The sequence below is a fragment of the Tetranychus urticae genome, chromosome 1 (genome assembly GCF_039701765.1).
Source record: "Tetranychus urticae isolate SD_2017Ah chromosome 1, NJAU_TeUrti_SD_1.0, whole genome shotgun sequence".
NCBI classification, from domain to species: domain Eukaryota; kingdom Metazoa; phylum Arthropoda; class Arachnida; order Trombidiformes; family Tetranychidae; genus Tetranychus; species Tetranychus urticae.
In genome coordinates, this window is record NC_142958.1 from 16,342,002 (window position 1) to 16,352,693 (window position 10,692).

Genomic DNA, 10,692 nt, shown 5'->3' on the forward strand with positions numbered 1-10,692 from the left:
CAATCAGATCATTTTGATTTTCAGTGAAACCAGGCACATTCTTTTACCGTAATAACTAGAGATATAAAATTCATTTCGTCGATAAAATTTATGGTGAACATCAACAATCGGAAACTATTTTCAATTTATCGCCAGTTCTTTTGATTTAGTCATTGGTGCAGCAGTCTAAAAACTTTAAATTTCGATATGTCGAGAACGGAAAACCCCCTGAAAAGATCATTATTTGACCAATCAATAGAATTTGTTATGGGCGATGGTGGTTATGCTGCTTATTCAAGAAAATCTGAGCTAATTCATTGAACAATGAATACTCTTCGAACACATCATAAGGTTTTTTATTATTAGGCGATATTTTTCTTGATCTATCTCCGTGAATGAATTCTATCTTCATTATCTAATGGTTGTTTAATCGGAGTTTTTTACATGTTTATACCATATTGGCAAGAAGTCAGAAAAATTGATTAACTGAATTTTAAGCATCTGTGTTGACCAAAATGAGTTTTCAGTATTGAATATTCACCAACCAATCGAAAAAAGTTTGCGCTCTCAGGTTTTCTCTTCAAAGTGTTATTTACAGGTAAAACCTAGAATCTTGAAGTTGATGTTTGAATTCATTGTCAATCGACGGAAGCTAATGGTTCGAATATTAGGCCCCTAGTATCAACATTCATGAGTTATGATTGCGAAAAGGCGTAAATGATGAGCACACAAGTTATATAATGGGTCATCTTGCAAAAGTTGTTCATCATAAGCTATCCATCATTTGTTGAAGCATCGTTTCAGAGTCAATTTGTTGTCGCTTTGGAAATGGTTGTAATTAAAAGAAGATATAAACTGATATTTTCCAGGAGAAACTGAAAGTGGAGAGAAAATTTTGTCATGCAACTAATTGATAGATTTTTGGAATTTTACAACTTACAATGAAACAATGATAATCATCGATGCAGAATATATTGCCAATATAGAATCCAATCTTGTACGTTGACATTCGTTCCAATGTTGTAATGAGCTGAATGTGAAGAGTATGATGAGAAACAGTTGATTGAAAATATCGAGGTTGATTGTAACGGGAAATTGTTTTACCTTTAATCTGGTTTCTAAATCGAATGAAATATTGACTGATAATCTGTAAATTGCTTTTCTAAACTTTTCAATCTGCATTAAAAGCGAACAAAGGAAAAAAGTTTGAATTGAACAAATTAATGAACACAGGAAACTAAGTGTTTCAACAAACCTTTTTAAATGAACCCGAGGCGAAAAGGTTGTATTGAGTTATTGTTCCGATAGTAATGAAACCAGTGAAAAAGAGTAAAAAATCAAGTAAAATATTTCTAGTTCTGACATAAGTGCCGCAGAAGAAGAGTAAATCAGCATAAAGGGAACCAACAAAAAATGCGATGAAAACCGAAAGACCAAAGTTGTTATTCAAAATTGCTATCGTATTGTAGTGAGCATTTTGCATTTGAATCAATCTTTGGATAACAGTCATTGTCGAAGAGTGTGAATAGTTGACTTTCAGTGATTTGATTAGCTTGTCAACTCGAATGATAGCTGAACTGGACGATTGAATGGAGAGAGAGATGAAAATGATTGTGTGAACAAAAAACCAATAAGCAGCTAAACCGGAAAAGTAAACGGCAATATTGCTTATGGATAACCAGGCAAGTTGGATAACGAAGGTTCGTACACTTATTGACGCACTTAAAATCATTGCTTGAACTTGTATGATAACTACTGAGCCGACAGCTATTACTATGAATATGTCCAAGCTAAAGCTTGTTAGACAGGTTAATCGGCGAAACTTGAGATCACAGTTTTTTGTCATTCCCCAAATGGAACGATCAAAACTCTTGTCTCGCAAACGACCAAAGACATTCAAAATTTTCATTCGGGATTGAGATTCAGAGTATACAAGGGCAGTTTTTATGCTGCCCATAAGAAATGCTGCTCCTGCAAAGATTATGTTGAGCAGTGCGTATGTTGAATAACCGATGAAACTGTCACCTAATAGAATGCGTAAGCTCTCGTCTTGGACAAATGCAATGATAAGATGTCGAAGGGAATTTGCATAGCACCAAAGACAAAGGAAAATATTGAAAATTAATTTAGACCAAGCTGGTTTGTTCGTTTGAGAATAACCATTGATGCAGATCCATTTTACTATACTTGACCTTTCAAGATGGTCAATCAGTTTAACTAATTTACTTGGTTCAGATAGTCGATCAATAGAGTCTAGAATTTTTTGAAGAAAAGATGACGATGAGTTTAATGATGAGACAAAATTTGGATTGAAATTTACTTTTTTGCAACAAAAATATTTCCTTCGACCTTTGTGTCCCATTCTTTTTTTTGTACACTTCACGAAACTGTTCATCACCTTCTTGCATACGGTTTTGATTATTTCATTTATTTAAAATTTATATTGTTTCAAACAACAGAGAGAAACAAAGTTTTTCAACAAAGAGTTTCAAAGAGAAACCCAACTCAAGATAAGTGAGAAAGATATTGTAATTTTGATTTACGCAAATTCAAATTCGTGCGTGATACAATGGTTTTCATGAAACTTAATCGGTAATTTAGGACTATTTAATATAATTGATTATAATGATTATATTGATTATCATACTTCTAATGACCTCCAAGAGTCGAAGACTCTCATTTGAGCATTTTTTGTCAGCAATTTCGTTACTTTATTTTGAAGATTCATATTGATTGTCACTGTTTCTGTATTCACAGAGATATCTTCAGTGAAATTTTGAATTTCAGGAGTCACAAAGTGATTTTTCTTGATCGATTAAGCATATCAATTTTGTAGGTTGAGTTATTTGCAAGCTTTCGTACAGAGTTTCCTTGTTCTCTATGGAGGAATTTCCTTACGTCGAACGCTAATAAGTGCAGAACCATTTATTTTGAAAATTTTAAAATGGCATTGATGGAATACAAATTCTTGTTTGTTTGACAGGGTTTGATGAAAATCTCTATCGACCGCTCTTGGCATGATGGCTGGTAATTTTTAGTCAACTCGTTGAAACTGTTCACCACAGAAAGGTGCGTTGACCTTTCGGCCATCATCTGATGGAATCTGATCATTCCCAATGAACAACACCATAATCTGGCTACCATAGAATTAGTTATCCTTATCATGACTCAAAGTCGAACAACGGCTCAGTCAGGCTCTGTCACGCATAGAGTTTGAGTATCGCACCAATTAATTTACTTATGTAACTTTTGCTGGTAAACTATAAAAATGCATTTATTTCAGGGAGCTTGATTTTCTGAATTTTAGCAAGGATAATTGAGAATGAGCTAAAACTCATTTTTTTACCGATAAATGAGTATGCGCGAAAAGTTTACATTTCGGGTTAAGGGTTACTTTGTGGGTTTGTAGGGGCATAAAAACTAATCCTATTGCTGCTATTAAAAAACTCCGATCCACAATTTTGGAGAAAATCAAAGTTGGAACTTGGATCGCCTTTTGTACAGTTGTGTGACCAGATTTTTCATCAAAATCATTTTCTTGAGGTAACCTCTGTTAGTGGACTCGAAAATGCACTCATTTTGTGGAATAAAGTTTTTGTTTTCTGTAAAATATCCCTTTAACTTTCAGTTTAACCAGGCGCATTCTGCAACCGTAAAGACTAGAGATTTGCAACTCATTTTTGTCGATATAAATGTATGGTGAACATTAACGATCGGAAGCTTTCTTCAATTTAATGCCAGTTCTCTTGATTTTGGCCAAAAACTTTGAACCTTGGTGTTTTGAGAATAGTGTCGCCTAGAAATACTATCCTTTGACCAATCTATTGATTTTGTTATGAGTTAAGGGATAATATGAGTACATGTATTTCACCCTCACACGAACTTTCTTAACACCCCGTAAAGAATAAAATCAAAACGAGTTCAAATTAGTTGCAGAATAGCGGCATGTTACTCTTATGCACTGTAAAGGCCTGCAATATTTTCATTCTTTCACTTTCGCTATCTTCATGAATCATTCTATCTTATTCATTATCTCGTTGTTTATTACATGGTTATACCATGTTGGCAAGAAGCTATCTTTCTAGGAAAATTTTATTAACTGAATTTTAAGCAGACATCCATCTCTGTAGACTAAAATGAGTTTTCAGTATTGAATATTCACCAACCAATTTAAAAATTTGCGTTCAAAATATCTTTTATTTCTTTCTCGAGTTGGACATTCGTTGAAGCAACTTTTTCCGTGTCAATTTGTTGCTTTGGAAATATTTGCAATTAAAAGAAGATATAAACTGATATTTTCCAGGAGAAACTGAAAGTGGAGAGAAAATTTTGTCATGCAACTAATTGATAGATTTTAGGCATTTTACAACTTACAATGAAACAATGATAATCATCGATGCAGAATATATTGCCAATATAGAATCCAATCTTGTACGTTGACATTCGTTCCAATGTTGTAATGAGCTGAATGTGAAGAGTATGATAAGAAAGAAAGTGTTGATTGAAATATCAAAGTTTATGCACCATAAGAATTCTTTACCTTGAATCTCGTTTTCAAATCGAATGGAATATTGACTGATAATCTGTAAATTGCTTTTCTAAACTTTTCAATCTGCAGTCAAAGCGAACAAAGGAAAAAAGTTTGAATTGAACAAATTAATGAACACAGGAAACTAAGTGTTTCAACAAACCTTTTTAAATGAACCCGAGGCGAAAAGGTTGTATTGAGTTATTGTTCCGATAGTAATGAAACCAATAAAAGAGAGTAAAAGATCGAGTAAAATGTTTTTAGTGCTAACATAAGTACCACAGAAGAAGGCTAAATCGGCAAAAAGTGACCCAACAAAGAATGAGATGAAAACTGAGAGACCAAAGTTGTCATTTAATATCGCTATCGTATTGTAGTGAGCGTTTTGCATTTGAATCAATCTTTGGATAACATTCATTGTCACAGAATGTGAATAGCTGACTTTCACAGATTTGATTAGCTTGTCAACTCGAATGATGGCTGAACTGGTCGATTGAATGGAAAGCGAAACAAAAATGATTGTGTGAACAAAAAACCAATAAGCAGCTAAACCGGAAAAATAAACTGCTATATTGCTCACAGGTAGCCAGGCGAGTTGGATGAGAAAGGTTCGTACGCTTATTGACGGGTTTAACACCATTGCTTGAATTTGCATCGTGATTGTTGAACCGACAGCTGTTACTATGAATATATCCAAGCTGTAGCTTGTTAGACAGGTTAATCTTCGAAATTTGAGATCACAGTTTTTTGTCATTCCCCAGATGGAACGATCAAAACTCTTGTCTCGCAATGAGCCAAAGACATTCAGAATTTGCATTCGAGATTGAGATTCAGAGTAAACAAGAGCAGTTTTAATGCTGCCCAAAAGAAATGCTGCTCCTGAAAAGATTATGTTGAGCAGTGAGTATGCTGGATAACCAATGAAACTGTCACCCAATAGAATGCGTAAGTTCTCATCTTGGACAAACGCAATGATTAGATGTCGAAGGGCATTTGCATAGCACCAAAGACAAAGACAAATATTGACAATCAGTTTAGACCGAGCTGGTTTGCTCTGCTGAGAATAACCATTGATGCAGATCCATGAAGCGATACTTGACCTTTCAAGATGGTCAATCAGTTTTACTAATTTACTTGGCACTGACAGTCGATCAATAGAGTCGAGTAGTTTTTCAAGAAAAGATGACGGTGAGTTTAACGGTGGGACAAAATTTACTTTTTTGGGAACAAAGTATTTCCTTCGATTTTCGTATTCCATTCGCATTTTTAGTACAATCAACGATACTTTCTAGCGACTTTCGCAACTTGAAGTCAACTTGCACAAAATTCAATATCTTTAGTTATTAAAAGTTAAGCTCAATATCATCTCATTGTTTTGAATTTCAAATGTTACTCAACGAAATGCAAAACAAGTGAAACTCAAGAAAAGTGGTAATGATTATTGTAAATTTGATTCACGCAAATCCAAATTCGAATAAATCATTATTATAACTTCCATCATTTGGCGATCAATCAAAACTCATTGTAATTGTAATTAAGCTAATGAAGAACAATGGCTTTTGATGAAACTTAATCGATTATCTAGGAGTCATCAAAACAATTATAATACAATGTTAACATTTGAAATAACTAACCTTGCAAAATATTGCAGACTTCATTTCATTTAAACAATTTAAATTGGAATCAATGTCGATAGTTTCAAGTTTTTTTGTCCGTAGTTGCATAAAGTCACTGCAAGGACATAACAATGAAATTGAACATCATACAACTCACTAGTTTAATAGTTTTATTGGATGCTCAATGCACACTTGGTGACAGACATCGTAAATGAATTTTTCAAAACGAAATAAAAGCTAAAAGTTGGTATTGAGCAATTTAGTGCGTTTTATGTTATTTTATACGAATCATAGATTCAGTTACAATTATCCCTTTGGATACTTTGAGGTAGAGATTTGAAAGCAAGTTATATTTCAAAAAATAGAATAATATTTTATTTACTTCCTTAAATCAAAAATATTTTTGCTTTTTATTGAAAAACAGTTATTTCTACAAAATGGGCAAATTTACGATCTATTAAATCTTATGATGAATTAAATGATGAGATTCATCACGATCATAATTTGATTTCAGCAAAATTGACTTCTATTAATGATCAAGAAAAGCTATTAGTTCATCAAATTTTCAAGACTGATTGGTAATAATATTATTTGTTTTAATTGTCATCAATTGAAAAGTTTAAAAGAATAGGAAAAGTAGCATAATTCAAGTTTACAGTGAAATCTTCATGATCTTTGTAATCGATGAATACCGTTGTTTTGCAAAATGGTTTTTTGTTCATCAAATGTTATAAAAATGCGTTGTCCAAAAGTTCTAGATATACCGCGATAGTCGTTGATATCCCCGACTAAAAAACAAACGAAACATCATCCATGCACAGAGTCAGTCCATTTCAAGGTTTGCAGGTTGATTTTTGGTGATGTTAGACACAAATAGCAAGTATAGACTGATGTTTTCTAATAGAAACTTGAGATTAAAGAAAAGGGAAAAATGAGTACTATTCGAGATTGGCTCCCGTAAACATAAAGGTTCTTGTCGGGAATACTTTGGTTTATTTGCTTCTTAATTGTTAGCTTTTGCATGCAGAAACTCGGCATTATCCTTCGTACTTTCTGTTCAATTTGCATTACTTACAATGACACAATAATATTTATCCATACAAAATAGAGTTCCAACGTAGAATCCAATCTTTTTTATCGACATTCGCTCCAAGGTTGTCAACAACTGTAAAACAATTGAATTTGAAGTAAGTTTCTGTACGCTAAATCGATGAAATAAATCACCTTAATTTTAATTTTCAAACTTAATGACATTGCGTGATAATTGGATGACGTCCGTAATATATGATAGATCATCTTGCGAAAGTTTTCAATCTAAGAGAAAGTCATTAATTACAAGCAGTAAATAAATGAATCATTTAATTAGTTGAAACTCAAGAAAAATTTAAATTCGATGCGTAACTACTGTATTTCAAGTCATGCATCTCTAGTCAAATCATTCTGGTATAAGATGACTTTAAGCTTCGGTGAATCTTTTCAATAAAACTTTAACTCTCACCTTTTTGGATGAACCAGAAGCAAAGAGCGCATACTGTAATATGTTTGCTATTATAATTGTGCCGAGAAACATCAAGACAAAATCAATGACAAAATTTCCCGTTCCAACATAATTGCCACAGAAAAAGGATAAATCGGCGAAAAAAGAGCCCATAAAGAAGCTTAAGAAAGTAGACGATGAAAAGTTGTCGAGAAACAAGTCAATCTGATTGTAGTGGTCATTTTGAGATTTGTAAAGTTGGTACAATTTTCTTTCGATAACTTTCCTTTCATGTTCATTTGTCATCATTTCACGATTCAACTCTCGAGTTGCATCAATCGCCGAGTCCATCAATTGAACGGAAAACGAAATGAAAATGACAACGTGAATGAAAAACCAATAAACTGCCAAGCCCGCAAGATAAAAGGTGCCATTAGCCCAAGGAAGCCAAATCAATTGGAAAAGAAAAATTTCTCGTGAAATTTGCGGATTCCTGATCATGGCTTGTATGTGAATTATAGCGATGCTGCTGCAAGCAATGTAAATGAAAGTGTGCAAGCTTCGACCAAGCAGGAAGATCAGTCGACGGAATTTTTGATCATTCACTTGTTTCGAATGGAAAGTTGAAAACTTAACTGATCGAAGGTGAGAAAAAAATTGCAATATTTGCAGCCGAGAACGAAACTCTCCATAAGTTATGGCAGTTTTGACGCTCACTAAAATAGCAGATGTTCCAAAGCACATGATGTTGAGTAGCATGTGTTCCGAGTGACCGATAAAAGTGTCACCCAAAACAATTCTAACACTTTCATATTGGACGAGTGCGATTGTCAGAAAACGAAGGCAAGTCAAAAGGCAGTAGAAACACAGAAAAAAGTTTCCATAAATTTTAACTCCATCAACCTTCCTTGACTGGGAATAACCATTGAGACAGATCCAAGTCGATTTACTGACTTCTTCAAGTTTATCGAAAAGCCTGACCAAGTCATCAGGTTGACACTTGTTATCAATCAATTTCCAAAATTTACTCATCAAGGAAACTCGGTGAATCTCAATCAGTCAGATAAACTCATTTCATTCGAATTCAAAGTTGATCTAGAAAATAAATATTGTTTAAACTTTTTCCTCTTCGTCAGACTCTCGACTTTTAATGATTTAAAGTTTGGCAAAACTTTATCTGCGTATCCAAATTAATCGATGAAATGAAAAATCTTCCATTGAAAGAGATCAAAAAATGAACTCAGTTCCTAACTTTTTTCATCGATCCAAGAATTTTGCAATTTTGTTGGTTTAATTTTAAACAATGAATCAAGACTTGTTCAGACAATCAATTGAATATCAATTTCATTATAATTATTTGACAAAACCTTTGCTCAAATAAATTCAATAAATTATCCATTTGGCCTTTTCACCTTCTTTCCCTTTCAATGTTTGACAAAAAAATTCCAAATTCCTCTTCAGGTTATCATCGATTTTGAATTTCAATACTCTTCTCATGAAGTATTGTCAGAGAACATCAAACTCGCTCATTCCATTCTTCAATCAATATCCGTCAATCACATTTTTGTTCATCAATTTTCAATTTGCTTTTGAGCAATTTTCGTCTTCATTCCTTTTGTCTGCCTTCTTCCCTTCTTATCCCAGTTTTCAAATAATGTTAACAAGTAACAACTTTTATTCAAAAAAAAAGAGTTTCTCCTCTTCCCTCAAACCATTATCATCCATTGTTTCACCTTTACTTTTCTCATCCAATTGTTCATCATTTTTCCGCTGAATCTCATCATTACCATGGAATGCTCATTGAAGCTGATAAGACAATCCAATCAACTCAACATTTTCACACTCCAACTAATCACTTCATTTGATCACATGCAACACCCAAAAAAAAATTGACTCAAACTTGAATATTGAATCGGTTGTGAGCATTTATCAATTTTAATGTTGATAAAGTCAACTCCTAATTGAAGAGTAAAGGGAAAAAAACACAAAACAAAGTGATTCAGCATTCATTATCCAAGCATCATGAAACTTTTTTTTTCTCCACCAAAGAAAGAAAAAAAGTTGTTCAACATTGAGAGAAAACTAAAGTAGCAAATGAACATGCAAACTCACAGAATTGAAGAGAATCACAGGAAGGGAAGAGGAAGAAAAAGAACAAAATATCTTTTTCTATCTCTTTTTATAATCACCAATCTGTTAACGTTTAATGATAGCACAGAATCTTGAATAAGAAGAAGGAGCAAAAAATGATATTATTATCATCATTTAGAGTTGGAATGATATGCTGAAAAGGGAATCGCAAGGAAATGCAAGTTGAAACGTCAATTTGATGACAAGTTTGACATTATAAATCCTCAAGTAAAATCACTTAACCTAAACCTCTTCTCTGTCTACAGCAAAACCTTCATCACTGAGCATATAAAGAGTAATTGAACCGGGAAAGAGCAACTTGGCAACTGGTAAAGGCAAGAAAAGAGCAAGACTTTTGTTTGTTTAAGGAATCAAAGTTTATCTGAATTTAAATATTGCTGAACTTTTCTGATTTTTGCCAACCAGTTTCTGTTTCCATTGTAACAGGAAAAAGAGTGAAAAGGGAAAAAGGTATGTTACCATTATTACATGGGAAAGGAAGAAGTTGACGAAAGAAAAAAAGAAAAAGTAAAATTGGAAAAAAAAGGCAAAAAGTTTCAATCCAAAGTAAGTGTTGTTGTCAGTTTTGGTAAATATCAAGCAACTTTGAGTCCATTAGAGTCAAAGGTTGTCTCAAGTATATTTAAGTTTATCAACCTTGCAAGCAAATAAGCAAACCAAATGGACTAATAATGGTAATGTGCAAAATAAATAACAAAGACTTTGAGGGTCAGTCCAAGACGATGTTCAAGATTAATTTATTAGAAGGAAAAGTGACCAAAAGTGGAAACATATTTATTCATTCTCAAAGTTTTTCCTCCAAAGAAAATGAAACATTTGAGATAAATTTCATTTTGTATCTTTTCGAGGGAAAATTGAGTCTGGTTGGTAATCTGTTATTTAAATGTGGAGAGCGACTTGAATTTTTCAATTCATTATTGTCAAGTTTTCCATCAACACCA

The 10,692-nt window shown here is 33.1% G+C and overlaps 2 protein-coding genes across 2 annotated transcripts; both read right to left on the bottom strand.

Annotated features, from left to right (window-relative positions):
• Positions 1–438: 438 nt before the first annotated feature.
• On the bottom strand, positions 439–5,932 carry LOC112538525 (uncharacterized). Its single transcript, XM_089266086.1, has 7 exons — positions 4,671–5,932; positions 4,520–4,591; positions 4,347–4,443; positions 1,235–2,232; positions 1,084–1,155; positions 920–1,009; positions 439–854 (listed from the first exon to the last, which is right to left on the bottom strand). The coding sequence occupies exons 1-7, from the start codon at positions 5,769–5,771 to the stop codon at positions 786–788; spliced, it is 2,499 nt and encodes an 832-aa protein (XP_089122212.1). The 5' UTR covers positions 5,772–5,932; the 3' UTR covers positions 439–785.
• A 602-nt stretch (positions 5,933–6,534) lies between these two features.
• Positions 6,535–9,399, bottom strand: LOC107372224 (uncharacterized). The gene is made up of 4 exons (XM_015940419.3): positions 7,622–9,399; positions 7,348–7,437; positions 7,199–7,288; positions 6,535–7,030 (listed from the first exon to the last, which is right to left on the bottom strand). Exons 1-4 carry the CDS (start codon positions 8,630–8,632, stop codon positions 6,947–6,949), a joined length of 1,275 nt encoding a protein of 424 aa, XP_015795905.3. The 5' UTR covers positions 8,633–9,399; the 3' UTR covers positions 6,535–6,946.
• Positions 9,400–10,692: the final 1,293 nt, after the last annotated feature.